The sequence below is a fragment of the Sylvia atricapilla genome, chromosome 29 (genome assembly GCF_009819655.1).
Source record: "Sylvia atricapilla isolate bSylAtr1 chromosome 29, bSylAtr1.pri, whole genome shotgun sequence".
NCBI classification, from domain to species: domain Eukaryota; kingdom Metazoa; phylum Chordata; class Aves; order Passeriformes; family Sylviidae; genus Sylvia; species Sylvia atricapilla.
Window position 1 is genome coordinate 1,498,031 of NC_089168.1, and position 22,492 is coordinate 1,520,522.

A 22,492-nucleotide genomic window follows, 5' to 3' on the forward strand; every position below is an offset into this window, starting at 1 on the left:
TTTGGCCTTTGACCCCGTGACCTCTAGTGACCTTTGACCCCGTGACCTCTAGTGACCTTTGACCTTTGACCCCGTGACCTCTAGTGACCTTTGACCCCGTGACCTCTAGTGACCTTTGACCTTTGACCCCGTGACCTCTAGTGACCTTTGACCCCGTGACCTCTAGTGACCTTTGACCTTTGACCCCGTGACCTCTAGTGACCTTTGACCTTTGACCCCGTGACCTCTAGTGACCTTTGACCCCGTGACCTCTAGTGACCTTTGACCTTTGACCCCGTGACCTCTAGTGACCTTTGACCCCGTGACCTCTAGTGACCTTTGACCCCGTGACCTCTAGTGACCTTTGACCTTTGACCCCGTGACCTCTAGTGACCTTTGACCCCGTGACCTCTAGTGACCTTTGACCCCGTGACCTCTAGTGACCTTTGACCCCGAGACCTCTAGTGACCTTTGACCCCGTGACCTCTAGTGACCTTTGACCCCGTGACCTCTAGTGACCTTTGACCCCGTGACCTCTAGTGACCTTTGACCTTTGACCCCGTGACCTCTAGTGACCTTTGACCTTTGACCCCGTGACCTCTAGTGACCTTTGACCCCGTGACCTCTAGTGACCTTTGACCCCGTGACCTCTAGTGACCTTTGACCCCGTGACCTTTGACCCCGTGACCTCTAGTGACCTTTGACCCCGTGACCTCTAGTGACCTTTGACCCCGTGACCTCTAGTGACCTTTGACCCCGTGACCTTTGACCCCGTGACCTCTAGTGACATTTGACCCCGTGACCTCTAGTGACCTTTGACCTTTGACCCCGTGACCTCTAGTGACCTTTGACCATGTGACCTCTAGTGACTTTGACCCCGTGACCTCTAGTGACCTTTGACCTTTGACCCCGTGACCTCTAGTGACCTTTGACCCCGTGACCTCTAGTGACCTTTGACCTTTGACCCCGTGACCTCTAGTGACCTTTGACCCCGTGACCTCTAGTGACCTTTGACCTTTGACCCCGTGACCTCTAGTGACCTTTGACCTTTGACCCCGTGACCTCTAGTGACCTTTGACCCCGTGACCTCTAGTGACCTTTGACCCCGTGACCTCTAGTGACCTTTGACCTTTGACCCCGTGACCTCTAGTGACCTTTGACCCCGTGACCTCTAGTGACCTTTGACCCCGTGACCTTTAGTGACCTTTGACCTTTGACCCCGTGACCTCTAGTGACCTTTGACCCCGTGACCTCTAGTGACCTTTGACCTTTGACCCCGTGACCTCTAGTGACCTTTGACCCCGTGACCTCTAGTGACCTTTGACCCCTATGCCAGAGCCTAGGCTGTGGGTTTGGGGCCCGGGGGCACGGTGGCGTGCCAGGGGTCGTGGAGCGAGGTGGGGCAGAATGTGTGGGGCAGGGAACATCATTCCCACACATTCCCTGCCCCACATCCTGACCCCATTCCAGTCCCATAGATTTTCTAACCCCTCTTTTCTCCCCAGCTCTGCCCCACACATTCCTGACCCTGTTTTTCTTCCCCCAGCACCGCCCCACACAGCTCCTGGGGAGACCTGTTCTCTATGAAATTATGTCTTAAAAATGAAGTTTTTAGTTTAGTAAAGATCAAGTTTTGCTGCTAAAAATTAAGGAGGTGGCATGCTGGTGTTGGTGCTTTACCTTCTGACATTAGAGGGTATTTGCAGTAAAAATTCATTATTGAAGCAGCTAACTTAAAAATAAGACTTAACCACACAGTTAGCCAACAGAGAGTCTAAAAATCAAGATATAAATCTCACAGCTATTAAAAAAACTGCTGTCTTTGGAGCCTGTAACTCACCAGCCCCTCATGTTTTCACGAAGAAAACGCCAACCATATGACTTAGTCCATAACTGTTAATTTTAACAAAGTTGATGATTAAAACCTAGTAGAAAGCTTAAAAAATTAAAAAAAAAATTTAAAACTCCGGGACAAAACTAATCATTTCCCCAAGTACCCTCAGTGGGGAGCTCTGTCAGGCCCAAGTGTCTGGTCCCTGGGCTGCTCTGCCGGGGATTTTATCCTACTGTATCTGAAAGAAAGTTAGGACACAGGTCAAAGTGCTGCAGAGTAACTTGACAGCTCCAGACATCTCGTGGCAACCTGGGAATACCCTCCACGGGCCAGCTACACCCTACGTCACAAATTTCAAGTCCCCGGGCCTTGCCCTATTGTCCCTACACCCAGACTGAGCAGCAAGGCAGAGCAGCTCCGGCCCAAACACACACAGACACCCGTGACACGGGACAGGACAAACGAGGGGACACAACAGGGACAGAAATCTCTCGGCAAGAGAAACGACCAAGAGAACTCGGGATGAGGTGACCGAGGTAAGACTGAGGGTGAGCTGACCAGGCTCAGAGAACCCTGCGGCAAGAAGATGACAATGGGATGATTATCCCAAGAACCGAGAAGACGGATGCCCGAGAAGGCTACGGTCAGAATCCTCTACGTATCTTTGCATTCCTACAAGACCTAATCCTCCAGAATGGACCGTGGCAGTGCACAGCTGTGGACACAGCTCAGAACAAGACCCGAAAAGGCACCAGACCGGATGCTTGCGAAGAGAGATGGATTCTGGTGCGTGTCTGAGCAGCCGAGTCAAAGGCACCTGGCCGAGGAACGCAGAGACCAGAGATGCTGAGAGCGATGCCGGGGTTTTGATAAGCCCCTCGAAGGGCCAAGGGAAAACACATGGCAGACAAAACACCCAAAACACACAGAGTGCACAACAGACGAGTGACACGACGCACGCCAGGACTGCTCTGCCCTGCTCGCCTCAGCACAGGGATCAAAAATGAGATTTTCCCTTCCTGTAGCCTAAGGGGTCACAGCTTGGACATCCCCGCCTCCAAACCCGACCCAAAAACCCTTCCCGGTGACCCCTGCCCTGGCAGCCCGCTTTCATCCCCTCCGTGAGCCGGAGCCCTCCACTTATCTCTCGGACGTCTGGGGATGCAAATCCACGCCTCCGGGTGCCGAAGAAGGCCGCCTCGCCCTCAGGGAATTTCCTGGTGTCACCGGGCTGCCGTCTCAGTCAGCTACAACAAAGATGACCCAACATGAATGCGCGATCTTAGCGGCACATCGGCCAAAAAGCAGCAATTCTGCTACTCACCATCTCCTAACGATGCCCGGGTCCTCGGCCCCGTGCTTCGGCTGCGCCCAGAGGCCAACGCCGACGCCACAGGGTGTGCCTGGCTTAAGAGCGGACAAGGTGACGTGGCATTGCTGAAACTCCAGGGGACCCTCGCACCTCCTCCCCGAATCCTAACCCCAACTGCTCGGCCATTATACGAGCCTGGCTGGATGGTGCCTTCAAATGGAGAAGATCAAGGCTTCCTCACAGAGTCCTGAAATGCTCCCGGAGGGCTCACGAGCCAGGCGAACCGGGTCCGTAGTCAGGTGACCGCACAGCCTAAAACACTCAATAACGGAGCCTTAGAGTTCCACCAGCGAGTGAGGCAGGAGCAACAGCAACAGCTTCTGTCCACCCATCACCGCTCACCGTGCCCACTGCATCTTGACTGCTGATATCCGGCTTCTCCTCCTAAAACAAAGACAAAGAACAGCGCTGTAACATAACCACCATTTACACCTCCCGTGCAAATGCAAACGGTGACTGACCTTCTCGGGGGAGCCCCCGCACCCAGGATGGGGTGCTCTGCCGGGGATTTTATCCAGCTGCATCTGAAAGAAAGTTAGGACACAGGTCAAAGTGCTGCAGGGTAACTTGACAGCTCCAGACATCTCGTGGCAACCTGGGAATACCCTCCACGGGCCAGCTACACCCTACGTCACAAATTTCAAGTCCCCGGGCCTTACCCTATTGTCCCTACACCCAGACTGAGCAGCAAGGCAGAGCAGCTACGGCCCAAACACACACAGACACCCGTGACACGGGACAGGACAAACGAGGGGACACAACGGGGACAGAAATCTCTCGGCAAGAAGAACAACCAAGAGGACTCGGGATCAGATGACCGAGGTAAGACTGAGGGTGAGCTGACCAGGCTCAGAGAACCCTGCGGCAAGAAGATGACAATGGGATGAATTATCCCAAGAACCGAGAAGATGGATGCCCGAGAAGGCTATGGTCAGAATGCTCTACCTATCTTTGCATTCCTACAAGACCTAATCCTCAAGAACGGATCGTGTCAGTGCACAGCTCAGAACAAGACCCGAAAAGGCACCAGACCGGATGCTTGTGAAGAGAGATGGATTCTGGTGCGTGTCTGAGCACCCGAGTCTAAGGCACCTGGCCGAGGAACGCACAGATCAGAGATGCTGAGAGCCATGCCAGGGTTTTGATAAGCCCCTCGAAGGGCTAAGGGAAAACACGTGGAAGACAAAACACCCAAAACACACAGAGTGCACAACAGATGAGGGACACGACACACGCCAGGACTGCTCTGCCCTGCTCACCTCAGCACAGGGATCAAAAATGAGACTTTCCCTTCCTGTAGCCTAAGGGGTCACAGCTTGGACATTCCCATGTCCAAACCTGACTCAAAAATCTCTACTGCTTACTCCCAGCACCACATTTGTATCCCCCCTGTGGCTCCAAGTCCTCCACTTATCTGTTGGATGTCTGGGGATGCAAATCCACACCGGGTGCCAAAGAAGGCCACCTCGCTCTCAGGGAATTGCTGCTGTCTCCAGGGTGCTGTCTGTCAGTCAGGTACCATAAAGAAATCCAAACATCGAGGCGTGATCTCGGCAGATCTGCCGGCTGGTCAGTGAGGAGGTCTCTTTGTAATACAATGGACCACCTGAAACACACAAACAATGATGGATGCTCAGAGCTGCACCAGAAACACCACTACCCTACCCACACAAATACATCAATTTCAAAAACAAAACCCACAAAAAATCCACAAAAAACCCCAACTCTTATTCCTCGTAGGCAAACCACCACATATAATAAAAATAACCTCATGCCCATTCCCCTTAAAAAACCTCCAAAATATCAACCCAGGACCTCCCCAACTCAAAGACCTGCCTCTAACCAAATAAAAAGCAGAAAACCCATGTCTCTTGAACTACATCAATTCACTAACCTCACACATCCAAACCACAGAATTTTAAACCTTAGTCAAGACTAGTGCCCCACACATACCAATCCCATCACTACATACAAAGTGAAAACCTATTTTCTATTACTAATTTAACAAAAAAGTCACAACTTTTAACTGCAATAAAACCTAAAAACACCTAATTAAAAAAAACCCAGAGGAGCACCAAGAGCTAGCACCTGCAGCCCACGGGGCCTGGACCTCAGCATTTTATCAACACCAGATATAATAATAACAGCTGATAAGAGACCAAAGGAGCTCAGCTACAACCCACAGCAAGGACTTCCTGAATTTACTACCTCACTTCAAAACACCAAGTTGGATTATTTCATGTTATCCAGTCTATATGCTTGTGCACACTTTGTTAAATAAATGGTTTGTTCCACTTTTCCCCAAGGAAGTTCTTTCCCAAAACAGTTTAAAAGAAAGACACCGTTTGGGTTTGCTTTCCAAAAAACACCCATACAAAAGTTTCCTCCTGAATTTACCCTAAACCACAACAAATCAAACTACACAACAGCAAAGAAATCAAACTACAAAAATAAATAAAAAAAACCACATACTTAAATTAACACCACCAAAAATATTCCTAACTTGATAAACCCATAATACCTCAAAACTATCAAAACAAAAATACCATCTACAAACACAGAGAAAGCCAAAGATCCCTCTAACTACAAACAATATCTCCTAAATTATCCATAGCTATAGAAAATACACTGTTGTCCAACAAGCCAAATTAGTAAATCCCTATAACACAATAAACAGCAATCCAATTATAAGTATTAGGAAACCCTAAAAATGAACTACATCACACTACCTCAAACCCACCAAACAAACACTACACACTTATCATGATAAAAGCTTCTGCTATTTCTCACACCAGAGCCAACTACCACATCACAAACCTTAGAAAACATACCCTTGGATAACATAATACCCCAGCAAAAAAATTCAAAACCAAAACTCAGTTCAAAAACAATCTAATTAACATAGAAATTAGGAACCCAAACATTAAATAAATGGACCAAATTCCTCATCTTACACCATCTATTAGCAAAATAGAGCTACACAATAAATTATTTAAAAACACCTTAAAACCACTAAGCAAAAAAAAAAGTCCAAGCCAATCTAAATGCTTACACACAATAAACAAAACCCCAAAAACACATATCCCAAGTCTATAAAAAGGCCATTGTAATTCTTCCTCAAATACAGACAAATGCATACATAAAGTTATCTTCACTCAAAAAACAAATTACACACAAAAAACACCAAATAATCCAGCAAAACACTTCATACCACCAAACAAAGTAACTTCGAGTGAAAAACACACCTAAGTACCCCTCTATAGTAAAACTCCAAGTCAGGAGGAATTCCATAGAGTTTAAACAGACAAAAACAAAACAGCAATTTCTTCATTCAACTTGAACTCCTTTTACCTTCATAACCCCTTCTTCTTCTTCTGGGAGCACCGGGGAGGAATTCACAACACAAAGCTGAAAAGGGAAAAAGAGAAAAACCACCCTCATAAACCCACACTGACCTACCTGTTACCTGGCTCGAAGGTTTGTTCCTCAGTATCCCCTAAAACAATATTCCCACGTGCACGTCCTCTCCCAGGCACACCAAGAGAACACCACGTCACAAACCACAGAGAACAGCTCAGCAAAAACACCCCTCCACACAAAACACTCCTCAGGCTCCCCTCTTAAACCGTCCCCAGCAGGGACTGTCCCCTATTACCCTTTACAGCTCACACCTGGGGCTGCTCTGTCCCCTATTATCCTTTACAGCTCACACCTGGGGCTGCTCTGTCCCCTATTATCCTTTACAGGTCACACCTGGGGCTGCTCTGTCCCCTCATCATCCTGTGACAGGTCACACCTGGGGCTGCTCTGTCCCCTCTTCATCCTTTACAGCTCACACCTGGGGCCGTGTGTCCCCTCACCATCCTGTGACAGCTCACACCTGCAGCTGCTCTGTCCCCTCACCATCCTGTGATAACACTCACCAGGGGCTGCTCTGTCCCCTCACCATCCTGACAGCTCACACCTGAGGCTGCTCTGTCCCCTCCTCATCCTGTGACAGCTCTCACCTGGGGCCGCTCTGTCCCCTCACCATCCTGTGACAACTCTCACCTGCAGCTGCTGCCACCCTGAGTGTGACGGCGGGGGCAGGACGGGGCCGGGGCCGCTGCTGGGGAAGAGGAGCCGGGGAGATCGGGGCCGAGATCGGGGCCAAGATCGGGACCGGGGCCGGGGGATCGGGGCTGGGGCCGGGATCGAGACCGGGGCCGGGGCTAGGATCGAGATCGGCGCCAGGATCAGGACCGGGGGATCAGGACCGGGGCCTGGGGATCGGGGCCGGGATCAGGACCGGGACCGGGGGATCGGGGCAGGTGCTGAGGGCGGGACCCTCAGCGCGGGCCGGAGCGGGGCCGGGGCGGTTCCCGGGGCGCGGTGTCCAATCAGCGCTGCCGATGCCTCAGTGAGCCGGCCAATCGCGAGCCGGGCGGGGGTTCAAGCCAATTAATGTCACTGAAATTCAGGGTGGACCAGGGCGTAGGGCTGCTCAGGTTTGGTCAGGATTATCCATAAACAACCCGGCCACACCCTTCACCCCTCAGGGGATGTGTCAAACGCTTCAAAGAAACACAATACAGTAATGATTGTGGGGGAAATATTACTGCTAATTGCTTCTGATCTGGAGAGAAGTTACTCAGTAATAACAAAACTAGCACATGGGGAATTTTGGAGGCAGAATGCCAGTTTTGGCCATAAGGCACCTGAACAAGAAGGACAGTTCTTTTCCACAGAAAGGAAAGCCCAGCACCGCAGTGTTTCAGGGGCAGATGAAGGTCTGTCCAAATTAGTACCGACCATTGGGAAGATTCAGGGTTAATCCTTTTAGACTATCTATCCCTATTACACATTCAGAGATAGCGAACCTACATATTAATGTAGCTTGTAAATTCTCCCTTTGCCTGCTACAGACTTTCTATATGCATGCAGGGAACGCATTCACTCCGTCCTTTGTTGCCAAGTGCCGGTTTTCACAGACACCACCTAAGCAGAAAACTACTACAAGTATTTGCTTTTGAAGTAAAAACTTCTACACCTAGGTGTATGATGAAAGTAAAGGCGTAAGGCCGGGACTCGCGGACAAAATGAGGCGATTGAGCAGAACCGGCGTCTGTCAGCACCCACGATGACGTGCAAGGGCGGCAGCCATCTGTTACCATAGTAAAGATGGCGGCTCGAGCGACATTACAGGGCAGTGACAAAATGGCGACGAGGAGGGACCTCGCTCCTCGTCTGTCTGAACCGGAGCTGGAGTCCGCCACGGAACCCGCGGTTTCATTGCGATTTCCCGAGGTGTGTTCCGGATCTGTGGATCCAGGCGGTTCGGCCGGCGGCGCCGGGAGGGGCGGCTGGTGCGCCAGCGGCGGCAGGCATCGCGGGGGCCGCCCTATCTGTCACGGCCGCGCCGCTCGCAGTTTTAGGAGCAGAGCCGAACCCTAATCCAGCCCCGGCTACAGGCCCCAGGATGGGAACGCTGGCTCCTTTTCCCCGCGAAATAAATCTCAGCCCCTCGGTGTCTTGATGTCAGTTAGAGGTGGCGTCTGGCCCTCCAAGGGCAGCCAGTCCCAGGTTTTGGTTTGGGAGAAATCCGGCGCGGTTCGCAATTTCAGGAGGGTCCCCTCTGAGCTCCCAGGTCCTCCCGTTCTCCCCTGCCCACTTTGGGGCCCCCTTACCCCCCGTGTTTCCCTCGATCTCTCCCTGGTTTGTGTGTCGCCCCGAGTCGCTTCCCCCCGCCGTGCTGAAGATGACCGCAGAAGTGTGTCCCCAGAAGCCCCCGAGCCGTTCAGATTTTCTCTCCGGTGGCTTTTTGGCCTCCCTCCTCCAGGGAGCTGTATCCACCCCCCGCTTGGGGCACTTTTGCCCCTCTCCCATTTTTGTCACCCCCAAAACCAACGCCCAGGTACCCCAAAACAACTTTATTCACAACCCAGCCCCTTCCATGCCCCCTCCCCACCCCACAGGGACGTCCCGGTGTCACCTCCCGCCCCCGGGGGTCCCACCCTTGTGTCCCGCCCCGCTTCCCCTATTTACAGCTCTGGGATGTGGCACCGAATGGGGACAGCGAGGGGCATTGAAGGTGACACGGGGCACGTGGTGGGCTTGGGGACATCTGTTTTGTGTCCCTGTCTTGTCCGTTTTCCCTCCCCCTTGAAGTCACCGTGTCCTGTCCTTGTCCCAGTCCAGGTGCCCTGCATTGTCTCCCAGCTTGATGTCAATCACGTCTCCTCACATGTGGCACAACTTTTGTCACTCCAGCTGTCACTACGTCCTGCTCATGAAACATTCAGTGTCCCCTGGCATAGTGGCACCATGTTCCCTGTCCCAGTCCCCGTGTCCCCCACCAGCGTGGCCCACTGTCTCTGTGTCAATGCAGGACACCAAGAGCGGACACTGCCAGAGGATTGTCCGACTGTCCCTGTGGCCCCAGTGTGGTGTCCTGTCACCCTGATCTTTTTCAGCCTTCTGATGTTTGCGTTTTTGTACTGGAGTTTCTCACGGATTTTAACATAAACAAAGTGATTGTTTTCGAATTCTGCTTTGGAGGAGGGAAAACTGATGGACTTCTAGTTTGACCAGTGGGGGCGGAGACGTGGCAATCTCATTCTCCGATCTCTGGTCATTGTCCAGAATCTATATAAATTGAGGTCGAGAAATAAAGGCTCTCTCTTTTGCTCTGACTACCTGACAGCGAGTGTGTTGTTGTTTACATGTCCGTCTAGCGACAGTGTTCCCTCAAACCATGAAGAGTGGGCAGTGCCCCAACTGTCCGTGTGTCCCCACATCCCGGTGCCACTGTCCTCATGCCCCGCCTGGGCACAAAGAGCAGGCGGTGCTCCCAGCAGTGTGGGGGCAGCGTCCCACCGTCCCCGTGTCCTCTCTGTAGTGTCCCCATGTCCCCTCAGGGCACAAAGAGCGGGCACTGTCCCACAGCCCGGTGCAATTGTCCCTATACTGTCCCCTCAGAGCACGCGGTGCCACTGTCCCCATGTTCCCTCAGGGTACGAAGAGCGGGCGGTGCCCCCGGCGGTGCCTCCTGAGCGCGGCGCTCCGGGAGAAGCTCTCCCCGCACTCCACACAGATCAGCGGCTCCTGCCCGCGGCCGCCCTCGCTCCCCGCAGGCCCCTCGCCTTCGCCCCCCGCCCGCGGCCCCTTCAGCGCGCCCGAGACCCCCGCAGGATGGGCGCAGCGCCGCGGCCGCGCCGTCCCCGGCCCAGCGTGCGTGCGCTGGTGCTTGATGAGGTTCTTGCTCTGCGTGAAGCTCTTGCCGCACTCGGCGCAGCCGTATGGGCGCTCTCCAGTGTGGATGCGCTGGTGCTGGATAAGGTTGGAGCTCCAGGAGAAGCTCTTGCCGCAGTGGCCGCACCTGTACGGCTTCTCCCCGGTGTGGGTGCGGCGGTGCTGCACCAGGTGCGAGTTCTGCGAGAAGCTCTTGCCGCACTCGCCGCAAGTGCTGGGTCGCTCGCCCGTGTGCGTGCGCTGGTGCCGCAGTAGCTTGGACCAGTGGCTGAAGCTCTTGCCGCACTCGTTGCAGATGAAGGGGCGCTGGCGGCCTCCGCCCCGCCGCCCCCCGCCCTCCTCGGAGCCCCCCGGGACCGGGCCAGGGGTCCCGCGGGGCGGGGGGGGGCGCAGGGGGCTGTGCGGGATCACCGTGCGGATGATCTCGTGCGGCAGCACCTCGGCCTCGCCGTCGCTCACGATGCCGTCATCGGCTGGGGTGAGCACGGGGAGGGGTGAGAGCACACAAGGGGCTGGACCCCCAAACCAAATGTTTGCTGCTATGCTAAAAGGGGCCGGGACCCTGACACAACATGTTTATTGCACCCCTAAAATGGGCCGGCCCCCCCGCACGAATGCTCACTGCGACTAAAACGGTGCCTGGAGGCTTCCCAATCTACCTGGAGCTTCCTCAAAATGTTCGTTGAGACCCGAAAAGGGGCTGGGCACCCTCCCCAAATGTTCGCTGTGACCCAAAAAGGGGGTGGGCCTTCCCCTCAAATATTTATTGAGCCCCAGAAAAGGGGTTGGATCACTGACCCGAATGTTCAATGTGACCCAAAAAGGGCTGCACCACTGACCAAATAATCATTGTGATCGAAAAGGGGCCAGACCCCCATTCCAAATGTTCACGGTACCCAAAAAGGGGCTGAGCCCCCTGACCCAAATGTTCATTGTACCCCAAAAAGTGTCTGGACCCCTGACCCAAACAGTTGTTATGACCCAAGAAGACACACAAAAAGGGGCTTTGCCCCCCTCCTCCTGTCCAGGGCACCCCAGAAAGGGGCTGCATCCCCTCCCCAAATGCTCATTGTGCCCCAAAAAGAGGCTGTGCCCCTTCCTGGAGTGTCTGGAGCCCCCCCAAAGTACCTGAAGGCCCCCAAAATTCCCCATACCCGCTTCTTGGAGTGTCTGGAACCCCCTCAAAAGTGTTTTGAGTCTCCCTCCAATGCCTCTAAGCCTCCTCCAGTGGTGTCTGGAGACACCCAAAAGTGCCTTCAACCCTATCCCAAACACCTCTACTCCCTTCTTGATGCATCTGAATTTTTGCCTGCAGCCTCCCCAAAATGTCTGGATACCCCTAAAATATCCTGCACCCCCTTTCTGGGTTACCTGGAGCCCCCCAGCGCCCCCCCACCCCCCCACTTGTGGTGTCCCCCCTCACCAATGAAGACCCTCCGGACCAAGTCCCCCTCATCTGAGTCCTGCAGCTCCACCACATCTGGCTCGTCCTGTTCCATGGGGGCTCCTGGAGGGGCTGCAGCATCAAGGGGGGCCCTGAGCAGCCCAGAACCTCCAAGGACCCCCCCAAGCTGCAGAAACCCACACCCCACCCTCCCAGTTCCAAAGTATTGTTTGCATCTTGGTTCTGGCTGTGTCCCCCAAATTTCCCAGGTAGACTCTAAAATCTCCCCTGTGACCCCAATCCCTTTTGCCCCCCTCAAGTTCCCTGTACCCTCCCCACAAATCCTTCTGTGTTACCCCCCGCCCCCCAAACCGTTCAGGGTGACCCCAAATCCCCTCATGCCCCCGTAAGTCTCATCCCCCACAAAACCTCTCTGCCACCCAACCCATCTGTTCCCCCCAAAATCTCTCTGTGTCCCCCCAAATCCCTCAGTGTAACCTCAAACTCCCTCCATGTGATTCCAAATCCCACTGTGCCCCCTCAAATATCCCTGTTTCCCCAAAAATCCCTTTGTGTCCCCCCAAATCCCTCTGCCCCCCCCCCAATCACCCTCTACTCCCCAGTTCCCCCCCGACCTGTTCTTTGGGGGTCTCAGCAGGTCCTGCAGTTTCTCTGGACTCAGTCTGCAAAATCGGGGGGGGTGGGGGGGGTGTGATGGAGTGACACGGTTTGGGGGATCACAAAGAGTGGGTCACCCAGTGCCCCTCCAAAATCACCCGGGGCCATCCAAATCACCCAGGGTCCCCCGAGATCCTCCCTCCCATTTTGCTCCCCCCTTTAAATTTCAGTAAGGAGGCACAAAAGAATGACAGAGCCCCAGAAAACCTTTCCCAAAATTCACCCCCCACCCCAAATCCAATACTGGTGGGGGGGAGGGGACTCCCAGGTTTTTTTGAGGGGTACCTGCTTTCCTGCCCCACCTCCCAAACGGTTCATCCACAGCCCCCCCTCCACATCCAACATGGGAGTATCCCAAATTTATTGGAGGAGGTCCCCACTCTCATCTCCCCCTTTCTGGCACTCAAATCAACACCTGATCCATCCCCCGAGGTCCAAATCCATCTCCCCTCCCATCCCAAATTGAAAACCGTGGTTATCTCCAGCTGCGGGGGGGATCTCCCAAATTTTTGTGGGGAGGTCTCCACTCTCCTTTTTCTCTCTTTTCCAAACCTAAAACCGGCACTTTCTTCCTTCCCTTCCATAGTTGTTCCCCTGCCATTGCTTCCCCGCTCCCAAATCCAATATCGGAGTATCTGGGGGAGGGAGTCTCCTAAATCTGGGGGGAAGGAGTGTTCCCCGTTCTCCTTTTTCCATCTTTTCCAACTCCAGAAACGTCGGCTCATTTCCACCGCCCCCGCCCCCCCCCACCCCGGCTCCAATCCATCGTTCCCCTCCATCCCCCAGGTATCTCCAGTTGGAGGTAGGGGGGGTCTCCCAAATTTTTGAAGGGGTGGGGGGTTTTCCGCTCTTTCCTCCCCTTTCTACCCCTAAACCCGCCGTTCATCCACATCCTCCCCAAATCTTTTGCCACCTCTCCGCCATCGCCTCTCCAAATCCATACCCGCGGGTGTCTCCAGCTGGGGGGTGGGTGGGGGTCTCCCAAAATTTTTGTGGGAGGATTTCTAGTCTCCTTTTTCCCTCATTGCCAGCCCCTCGACGGCACCCCCTCGCCTTCCCCATCCCAAATCCAACATCAGGGTACTCAAAACTGGGGTGGGTGTCCTATTTTTTGGGGAGGAGGAGGTCTCCGCTCTTTCCCCTTGCCCTTTTCCCACCAAATCGGCGTTTCCCGCTGCTCCCCCCGCGCCCCCCGACTCACCTCAGCGGCTCCGCGGCGCGGGGGGGCCCGGGGCTGCGTCCGGGGGTCCCGTCGGGCTCGGGGGTGCGGGGGGATCGTGGCGGGGGCGTCCCCCAGGCGCGAGGCGGGCGCGGGGCCGGGAACAGGAAGGTCCCGTCATCCCATTCCCCGCCGGATGCGCCACTGGGAAAAAAGCGGGGGAAAAAACGCTGGGAAAAGCGGGGCGGGGGGAAACCCTGGAAAAACGGGAATTTGGGCGGGGGGGACCCCTAGGGGGAAAAAAAGGGCGGGTCCCAGCAGGTACACCCCGAAGCGCCCGGTTTTGAGTGCGGGGGAATTGTGAGAATTTCCTGAATTGTTGGGGGTTTGGGTTGTTTTCCAAGGAGGAAATGGAAGCGGGGGGTGGGGTGGGGGTGGTGGAGGGGGTGGATAGGATGGGTTTGTGGGGACTAAGGACAGGCGCCCCCCAATTCTCCCTCCCCCGTTCCTGCTTTGTGTAACGGCAGCGACGCGTTTCCTGTACCCCCGGGAATGAAAAATGGTTGGAATTACGCAACGAGGGCGGAGGGCTCGGCAGCGGCATCCAGGGATTCCGGGAACGGCGGGATCGTGGCTTCGGGGTGTCGCCTGCGCTCCCCCAAATCCCTGATTGACCCCCCCACCAGAGGGCTTTCTTGGGGTGTTTCCTGCCCCCCTCCGCCCTCGGGAGTCAAAAATGGTTGGAATTACACAATGAGGGATCACGGGATCCTGAGATAGCGGGATTGGGGGAAGCAGGATCGGGCTTTTGGGGTGGCCCCTGTGCCCCCCCAGATTTCCCTTCACGAGAGCCTGGGGGTGCATTTCTGCGCCCCACCCCCACCCCCCCCGCCTATCCCTACCATTAAAAATGGTTGGAATTGTACAATGAGGCCAGAAGATTACATAGTTGCATAGAAGAATTTTGGGATCAGGTAATAGTAGGATTGGGGTTCTGGGGTGCCTCCTGCACCCTCCAAACCCCGAGCCCCTCCCCCGATATTCTGGGGCTCCTTTTCCTGCCCCACTCTCCACCCCCCCCCCCCCCAAATAAAAGTGGTTGGAATTATGCAACATGACTAAAGATTTGGCAGGATTTGGGGATTCTGGGAGCATGGAATAGCATGGAATAGGAACAGATTTTGGGGTGCTCGTCCTGCACCACCTCAAATCACTGAACCCCCCAGTGTTCTGTAGGTCCTTTTCCTGCCACACCACGCCCCCCCCCAACCCCCCCCCCCTCCCGCCCCAAGGATTAGAAATGGTTGGAATTACTCAACAAGGCCAGAGGATCATGAGATTCTAGGACTGTGGAATTGCAGAATTGGGGTTTATGGTGCTCATACTGCACCCCCTGCCCTCTGAGGGTTTGGGGGTGCTGGGGTTGGAGTAGAGGATCCCCATCTCCTTCCCCCACCCCAGGGACTGGTTACTGGAGAATGAGAAAAGCTCTTCATGGCCATACTGGTATCACTGGGAGTGACTCCAAAGTCTCAGTGGGGTCATCACCCCCTGGCTGATGTTCCTGAATCCGCATGGTGGGACAAGGCTGCTTGGGGACCTTTTATTGATGGCATCAGCAGATCTGTGTGCCTGAGTGCCAGGATTCCCATTCTGGGGTCCCCATCCCTGTTGTGGAATCCCTGTCCCCACCTTGGGGTCCCCATCCCAGCATCTTCATTCCAATGTCCCCATCCCAATCACAGTGTCTTCATCCTAACATCCCCATTCATGTGTTTCCATGCCAATTCTAGTGTTTCCACAGGCTTATCCTGGTGTCCCTGTTTGCATCCTGGTGTCTCCGTCCCGACCCTGGCCCCTCATGGTGTCTCCATCTTGGTTTCCTTATCCCCATTCCAGTTTCTCCATCCCGATCGAGAGTCCTCACAGGTCCAGATGTTGCTGTCACCATCCTGGTGTGCCTATTTTGGCTCCCCTGTCCCCATCCAGGTGGCCCTTTTCCCCCTCAAATTTCCCAGTGTTTTCATCTCTCCCCTTTCTTGCTCTTTTTCTCTCATTTTCCCCACCATTTCCACTCTCACATTTCCTGCCCTTTTTCCTCCTCCTTTCTTCACCCTTCTTCCCCTCCCTTTTCCCACCCTTTTCCCTCTCACCTTTCCCACCCTGTTGTTCTCCCCCTTTCCCCATCCTTTTTCTCTTGTTTTTCCCTCTCATATTTCCTGCTCTTTCTTTTTTCTCCCTTTTTGCACCTTTTTTCCCCATCACCTATCCCACTCTATTTCCTCTCACCTTTCATTTTGTTTTTCCCCTCACATTTCCCGCCCTTTTTTCTCCTCACGTTTCCCGCCCTTTTTTCCCCCTCATGTTTCCCGCCCTTTTTTCCCCTCACGTTTCCCGCCCTTTTTTCCCCCTCATGTTTCCCGCCCTTTTTTCCCCTCACATTTCCTGCCCTTTTTCATCTCACACTTCCAGCCCTTCTTCCCTCACATTTCTGACCCTTTCCTCCTCACATTTCCATCCCATTTTTCTCTCACCTTTGCCCACCCTTTTCCCTTCACCTTTCCCCCTCATTCCCTCACAGGCTTTCACGTGTGGAGGCGTCAGGGACGGCTCCTTGCGCCAAGCCCGCCATGGACTGGTTCCACTGCTCTCGCTGCTTCCGCCAGGATGGCGCCCGGTTCGCTGTCACCACCTGTGGCCACATCCTGTGCGAGGGCTGTGGGGGCACAGGTAAAATTGAGGAAAACCCCCAATTTAAGCCCTTAAAATGCTGAGAAAGGGGGAGTTTCCTTCAATTTAACCTTTTAAAATGAGGGGGAAAGGAGGAGTCACCTCAATTCAAGCAAATAAAATGGGCTCTGCCTCAATTTAAACCCCTAAAATATTGGGAAAAGAGGGTTCCCCCATAATTTCTATCTTTCAAATGATGGGAAAAAAAGAGGAATTTCCCTCAATTTAAACCCTTAGCATTGTGTAAATGGAGGATCATGCCTCAATTTAAAACCCTGAAATGAGGGGAAATGGTCCATTTCCTTCAAGAAACACCCTTTTGGGGACTTTTGGACTTTTTCTTGTCTCACTTTTTTCTCACCCCCTCCCACAGGTCCCTGCCCAGTCTGTGCCACCGCCTGCCACTACCTGCCACTGTCTCAGCAGGCCAGTGCTCACCATGTTGTGCCCCATGTCCCCTCATCCTCACCCCTTCTCACCCTTTTTCCCCTCTCATTTCCCAGCCTTCTTCCTATCCTTTTGACGCCCCCATGCCCAACAGATGCGCCCAGAGGTAAAGGTTTTCTTCAAGAGCCCGGCGGCCCTTGCCCAGAAGCACCTTGCCCACATCTCGCAGGTGAGAAGTACACAGGTGATGGGGGATGATCACCACTGTCCCCAACCCCACACACTGCGGGGGGTACAAGGGGGTGACCCCTGTCCCCCAGGTGTGGCGGTTCCAGATGACACAGGCAAAACTGCTGGTGGACTTGCACCGGGACAGAGCTCGGCAGATGCAGGAAGAGCTGGAAAAGACCAGAGAGGAACTGGGGGAGTTGAGGAGGTGAGTGGGACACCATGGTAGGGGGGAGCACACCTCCATCCTCGGCTCCTCTGGGCATGTGGGTGGGGCAGCACTCCTTGATGAACATCTTGATGACAGTCCTCATCCTTCTGGCCACTTTCTTGGGAGTGTCTTACCCCCACCCTTGGCTGCCACATTGGTGACAGCATGTTCTGCCATTTGCTGCCATATTGGTGAGCTTCCACCCCTTTGCTCTGCCCCCCTCAGCTGCCTTATGGGGAGACCTCCACTCCAAATGGGGGGAATTCCCACCCCCCATTAAATCCTCCCCCTTTCCAGGGAGCTGGAGTCACTTCGCCAGGAGAACGCGGAGCTGCGCCGCATGCAGGTCCCCACATTCCCCCTTCCCTGGCCCACAAACTGCCTCCCAAAGCCCCCCTGCCCCTTCCCTCACTCCCCAACTGCCCCACAAAATACCTCTGCCCCTTCCCTTACCCCCAAACTTCCCCCCCCTTCCCAAACTGCCCTCCAAATCTCCCCACAGCTCTCCCTAGGCTGGCACTGGAGCAGCCACAGCAGCACCCCCCGTCCCTCCCCCACACAGTCAGGTAAGTGCCCCCCAAATCTTTAGGGGGATCTTTCATGCCCTAAAACCTCTCCCCATCTCCTCCTTGCTCATGAGGTTCCCCCCAGATTTTCTGTCTCCCTTCCAGTCACCCCTCAACCCCGCTGGCAGCTCAGCAGCCAAGTGGTCAGGTAAAGGGGGGCATCTTAAATTTGGCGTGGGGGTACCCCAATTGCACAGGGGGGTTCCTCAAACCTCCCACCCCTCTTTTGCAGCCGCTTGGCCCCATTGGAGCTCCCCCGGTCCCGCAGCACCCCAGGATGGCAGGTGAGACCTCACCCCAAATGGGGCTCACCCCAAAATAGGGGAGTTCCCATAATTTTTGCCCCCCCCCCCCCCCAGGTTGGCATAGCCTACAGAGATTCAGGGACCCCTCTGGCCTCCAGCATGAGTGAGTGACCTCAAATCCTGCAGGATTTACTCCACAACAATGCCCCCAAGCCCCACCCCCTTTCCTCATCTCCGAGGAGGAACCTTGAAAGCTCATATAGGGCCTCAAACTCCCATGGTGTGACCCCAATCCCCTGATCTCTCCCCACAGAGACCCCAAAACTCCTCGAGGGGCCTGCAAAGCCCTGATCTCTTCCCATAGGGACCCCAAACCCCCACAGAAGGAGCCCAGATCTCCCCAAACCCCCTGCAGGAGCCCAAGCCCTCCCACAGTAGCCCCTCAGCGCTGACCCCGATCTATGGGGTGACCTCAAAGTCCCCTAACGCCCCTTTCTCCCCTTAGTGCTCCCCCTGGCTGGGACAAACGAGGGGCAGGTACTGGAGGCACTGGGAGGTACTGGGAGGGGACTGGGGAGATGCAGAGAGGAGGATCTAGGGGGCCTGGGATAAACTGGGAGGGACTGGGGAGGGATATGGGGATTACCAGGAGGGACTTGGGGGCACTGTGAGGAGGGTTACTGTGAGGGACTGGAATAAACTGGGAAGGGACTGGAAGGGGGGACTGGTTACTGAGTGAGAATTTGGGTTCCTGGGAGCACTAGGAGGAGGTGTTGGGGTTACTGGGAGGGGGGCTTGGTGTTACTTGGAGGACTCCAACTCCACTCCTTCCCTTTGCCCCTCCCTTATCCCACCTCTATTCCTCCTAAATCAGGACAAACCCTCCAAATTCAGTACCCACATCCCCAAATTCGGTAACGAAGTCCCCCCAGAATTCAGTAGCCACTCCCCAAAATGCGGTAGCCACCCTGAAATTCGGTAGCCAGGACCATTTTTCTTTATTTAGGGCTCTGCTCTGCGGTCGGCGAGGGGCGGGCGCTCCCAGTGGGACACCAATCCACGGCCATAAAGGACAAACAGGGATCTGTGAAGGGGTCCGAGGCTCCTGGACGGGAGCTCCGGGGCTTCCCTGGAAGTGGCTGGGGCCAGCAGAAATTAAAAATGAGTTTAAAAAACTGCCAATTTGGGAGTCATTTTGGGTCCGTTTGTGCGGCCGGGTGAAGGAGGTGGCGTGGCCTCTACCGCGTAGTCCCGCCCCCGGTTACGTTTCGAGGTTGTGTTGCCGGCGCTGCATTCCTATTGGTTGGTGGCTCTGTGTGGGCGTGGTATAAGGGAAAGCGGACTGTCGGGGGAAATGGAGGGAAATTGGCGAAAAATGCGGGAAACTGGCGAAAAATGTGGGGGCTACGGGGGGGGTCAATGTGTAGGGGGTGGGCCTTCGTTACCCTAAGAAAGCACGGATTGGTAGAAATACGTTAGGGGGCGCGGTTGGTGCTGGGGATTGGCGGAAAGGAACGGAGGGAGCGGGATTAGCGGCGGCGCCGGAGTCGGATTGGTGGCGAGGGGCAGGGCGGGGCACCAGGAGTGACGTCACTTCTGGTTAGCGGCATTTCCGCGTCCTGCTTGGGCAGCGTTAGCCGCTGCTCCGGGAACGCTCTGGGAACGGCCCGGCTCCCCCGGAACCGCCCCGGCTCCGCCTCCAGACTCTCCTGCGGCTTGGCCCGGCCTAGGCCGCTCCCCCACCCCGCCCCGGGGCCGGCGCGGGGCTCGGCGGGGCCGGCCGGGGATGCCGCGGCGCGGCCTGCGCCATGTGGTACATCATGCAGAGCATCCAGAGCAAGTATTCGCTGTCCGAGCGTCTTATCCGTACCATCGCCGCCATCCGCTCCTTCCCCCGGGACAACGTCGAGGATCTCATCGGCCGGGTGAGCTCCCGCGCTGGGGACATTCCACTCCTTCCGCGGCCAGGCCGGCCTGCTTGAGTCTCCTGAGGGCTCCGGGTCCCTCTGACGGGCACTGCTGAGCTGTCCCCGGCTGTCCCGGTCCCTACAGAGCCTCCGTGAGGACTCCCTGGAGAGGTCTTCGGGTCCCGGAGATCAGGGTATCTCCGGTTGGATATGAGGCTCCAGGCTTTTCCTTCTCCTCTCCGGACCTCGGGGCCGGGGGTGTCTCCGGGCACCGTTTGGTGACAGTGAATTGATGAAACACAAGTGGGAGTCGAGATTAAGACCGGGAGGGCTCTCGTGAAGGAACCCACGGGATTTCTATTAATTAAGCCTTTCTGAAGGGATGGAAGGAGCAGGGAAAGGGTGGGGTTTGCTGATCAAGAGGCGGTTCCTGTGTCCTTCTTGAAGGGATGGGAAGGGGAAGTTCTTAACCAGGGGGGTTCCTGTGCTCCCCAGGGCGCCGATGTGAACTGTCTGCATGGCACCCTCAAACCCCTGCACTGTGCCTGCATGGTGGCTGATGCCGACTGCGTGGAGCTTCTGCTGCAAAAAGGAGCTGAGGTAAAGCTTTGGAAAAAGCAAAAACAGGTGGAAAACAGCGAGAAAAGGGGCGGGGAAGTCGAGAGGAGCTGATGAACAGCTCAGGTTAGAGCTAATGCGTTTAAGTTGGGTTTTGGGAAAAAGTTCTTCCCCTGGAGTGTCGTGGGGCACAGGCTCCAGGGATTGGGGTTTGGACAACGCTCCTGGCATAGACGGGGGATTTTTGAGTATCCTGTGCAGGGCCAGGGCCTTGATTTGATGATCTTTGTAGGTCTTTTCCAGCTCGGGATATTCTGTGGTTTTATAGCCCTTCACAAAGCGGTACCAGAGGAGGGTTCATTGTCCCAGCAGGGAGGGAATTTTCCTGTCCCGCAGGGAGGGACTGGATGAAGGATCGAAACCTAAATTTTTGTGCTGAGCTCTTGTGGAGGGTGAGGAAGGAGAATTAAAACATTAATGTTTGCACTGAGATTTTGGGAAAGTGAGCAGGTAGGACTGAAACCTAAATTTTTGCACTGAGTTTTCAAGAGGCTGGAAAAATTAAACCCTAAATTTGCTGGATTTTTTACCTTATTTTCCCCTGGCTGCTGGGCTAAAACCCTTCCTCATTTTCCCCTACATTTGGGATTTGAGACCTTTGACTCCTTGCTGCTGAATCCAGCTGGGGCAGCTCCTTGACCCCCAAACCTTTATTCTCTCCCCCAGGTGAATGCGCTGGATGGCTACAACCGCACGGCCCTTCACTACGCAGCAGAAAAAGATGAAACCTGCGTGGAGATTTTATTGGAGTATGGAGCCAACCCCAACGCCCTGGATGGCAACAAGGACACACCGCTGCACTGGGCAGCCTTCAAGAACAACGCCGAGTGTGTGCGGGCCCTGCTAGCCAATGGCGCCTTGGTCAACGCCCTGGACTACAACAACGACACCCCCCTGAGCTGGGCAGCGATGAAGGGCAACCTGGAGAGCGTCAGTGTCCTGCTGGACTTCGGCGCCGAGGTGCGCGTGGTCAACCTGAAGGGCCAGAGCCCCATCTCGCGCCTGGTGGCGCTGCTGGTGCGGGGCCTGGGCACGGAGCGCGAGGATTCCTGCCTGGATTTGCTGCACAGAGCCACGGGACACTTCGAGCTGCGTAAGAATGGCAGCCTGCCCTGGGAGGTGGCCCGGGACCCGCAGCTGTGCCAGCGGCTGACGCTGCTGTGCTCGGCGCCGGGCACGCTGCAGGCGCTGTCGCGCTATGCCGTGCGCCGCTCACTCGGCTTGCGCTTCCTGCCCCAGGCTGTGCAGCAGCTGCCGCTGCCTGCCTGCCTCAAAGAGTACCTGCTGCTGCTCACCTGAAGGAGGGACACCTGCCCTTCCTCCAGATTGCCCCTTGCTTCTGGGAGAGGTTCCCTGCTCGCTTCGTGACTCGCCAGGTTGCTCTCCATGGTTTTTGTTCCCCTCAGCCACCCAGGACCCTACTGGCCCCTCACACTACCTCCATTTCCTCTCTCTGTCCTTTCCATTCTGTCCTCTCCATGTCTTCCCCATCCTCTCATGCTCCCTCCATTTCCTCCTCTCTGTCCCATCCATTTCTCACCGTGTCCCCCCCTTTCACCTTCCTGCAATGAACAGTCCTCCTCTGATGGCAAATTATATCCTAGCTGTTGGATTAATCTGTTTTCCCCTTTTTTTTTGTTTCTTTTTTTTTTTTTTTTTTTCCCTTGGAGAAGAAAGGATTTAAAGGAATTTCAAAGGAAAATTCTCCTTTGAGGAAGGATCCAAGGCAGGAAATTGAGGGGTGGGATGCAGAGAAATCCTACAGGATGTGTTGGCTGGAAATCAAAGATCCAGTCTCCAGCATGGAGAGTGAAGTTTTCCCTGTTTATCCATAGTTTTTATCCTGTATCAAGAGTGAAACCACCTCAAAAACTGAAATGTTGCAGGGCTGGAATTCTTGTGGGCCAAGGAAATCTTCTCCAAAGAGAGTTCCATGTGGAGCTGAGGGCTTCCCTTCTACCTCC

General features: G+C 55.0%; 3 protein-coding genes across 5 annotated transcripts; 2 read left to right on the plus strand and 1 right to left on the minus strand.

The window, feature by feature from the left end:
- Positions 1-8,927: 8,927 nt before the first annotated feature.
- Positions 8,928-12,054, minus strand: LOC136372741 (zinc finger protein 787-like). The gene is made up of 2 exons (XM_066337484.1): positions 11,839-12,054; positions 8,928-10,888 (listed from the first exon to the last, which is right to left on the minus strand). Exons 1-2 carry the CDS (start codon positions 11,912-11,914, stop codon positions 10,173-10,175), a joined length of 792 nt encoding a protein of 263 aa, XP_066193581.1. The 5' UTR covers positions 11,915-12,054; the 3' UTR covers positions 8,928-10,172.
- A 3,725-nt stretch (positions 12,055-15,779) lies between these two features.
- RNF212B (ring finger protein 212B) lies at positions 15,780-19,193 on the plus strand. Its single transcript, XM_066337691.1, has 11 exons — positions 15,780-16,366; positions 16,740-16,792; positions 16,908-16,982; positions 17,074-17,189; positions 17,490-17,538; positions 17,695-17,758; positions 17,864-17,906; positions 17,991-18,042; positions 18,118-18,166; positions 18,509-18,540; positions 19,010-19,193. Exons 1-11 carry the CDS (start codon positions 16,267-16,269, stop codon positions 19,070-19,072), a joined length of 696 nt encoding a protein of 231 aa, XP_066193788.1. The 5' UTR covers positions 15,780-16,266; the 3' UTR covers positions 19,073-19,193.
- Positions 19,194-19,585: 392 nt separating this feature from the next.
- Positions 19,586-22,144, plus strand: ASB8 (ankyrin repeat and SOCS box containing 8). Of its 3 annotated transcripts, XM_066337533.1 has the most exons (4): positions 19,586-19,928; positions 20,306-20,317; positions 20,374-20,510; positions 21,195-22,144. In XM_066337533.1, exons 1-4 carry the CDS (start codon positions 19,790-19,792, stop codon positions 21,825-21,827), a joined length of 921 nt encoding a protein of 306 aa, XP_066193630.1. In that variant the 5' UTR covers positions 19,586-19,789; the 3' UTR covers positions 21,828-22,144. The 3 variants fall into 3 exon arrangements, with proteins under 3 accessions (XP_066193630.1, XP_066193629.1, XP_066193628.1); XM_066337531.1 differs by lacking the exon at positions 20,306-20,317 and having other exon boundaries at positions 19,588-19,928; positions 20,406-20,510; XM_066337532.1 differs by lacking the exons at positions 20,306-20,317; positions 20,374-20,510 and having other exon boundaries at positions 19,587-19,928.
- The last annotated feature ends 348 nt before the right edge of the window (positions 22,145-22,492 follow it).

Coding starts and splice junctions, on each gene's coding strand:
- RNF212B (XM_066337691.1), top strand. CDS start 16,267: ATGGACTGGTTCCACTGCTCTCGCTGCTTCCGCCAGGATGGCGCCCGG. Junction 17,539..17,694: donor CGGAGCTGCGCCGCATGCAG/GTCCCCACATTC, acceptor ATCTCCCCACAG/CTCTCCCTAGGCTGGCACTG. Junction 18,043..18,117: donor GCAGCACCCCAGGATGGCAG/GTGAGACCTCAC, acceptor CCCCCCCCCCAG/GTTGGCATAGCCTACAGAGA.
- ASB8 (XM_066337533.1), top strand. CDS start 19,790: ATGCCGCGGCGCGGCCTGCGCCATGTGGTACATCATGCAGAGCATCCA. Junction 20,511..21,194: donor TGCTGCAAAAAGGAGCTGAG/GTAAAGCTTTGG, acceptor TCTCTCCCCCAG/GTGAATGCGCTGGATGGCTA.
- LOC136372741 (XM_066337484.1), bottom strand. CDS start 11,914: ATGGAACAGGACGAGCCAGATGTGGTGGAGCTGCAGGACTCAGATGAG. Junction 10,889..11,838: donor GGTCCGGAGGGTCTTCATTG/GTGAGGGGGGAC, acceptor TGCTCACCCCAG/CCGATGACGGCATCGTGAGC.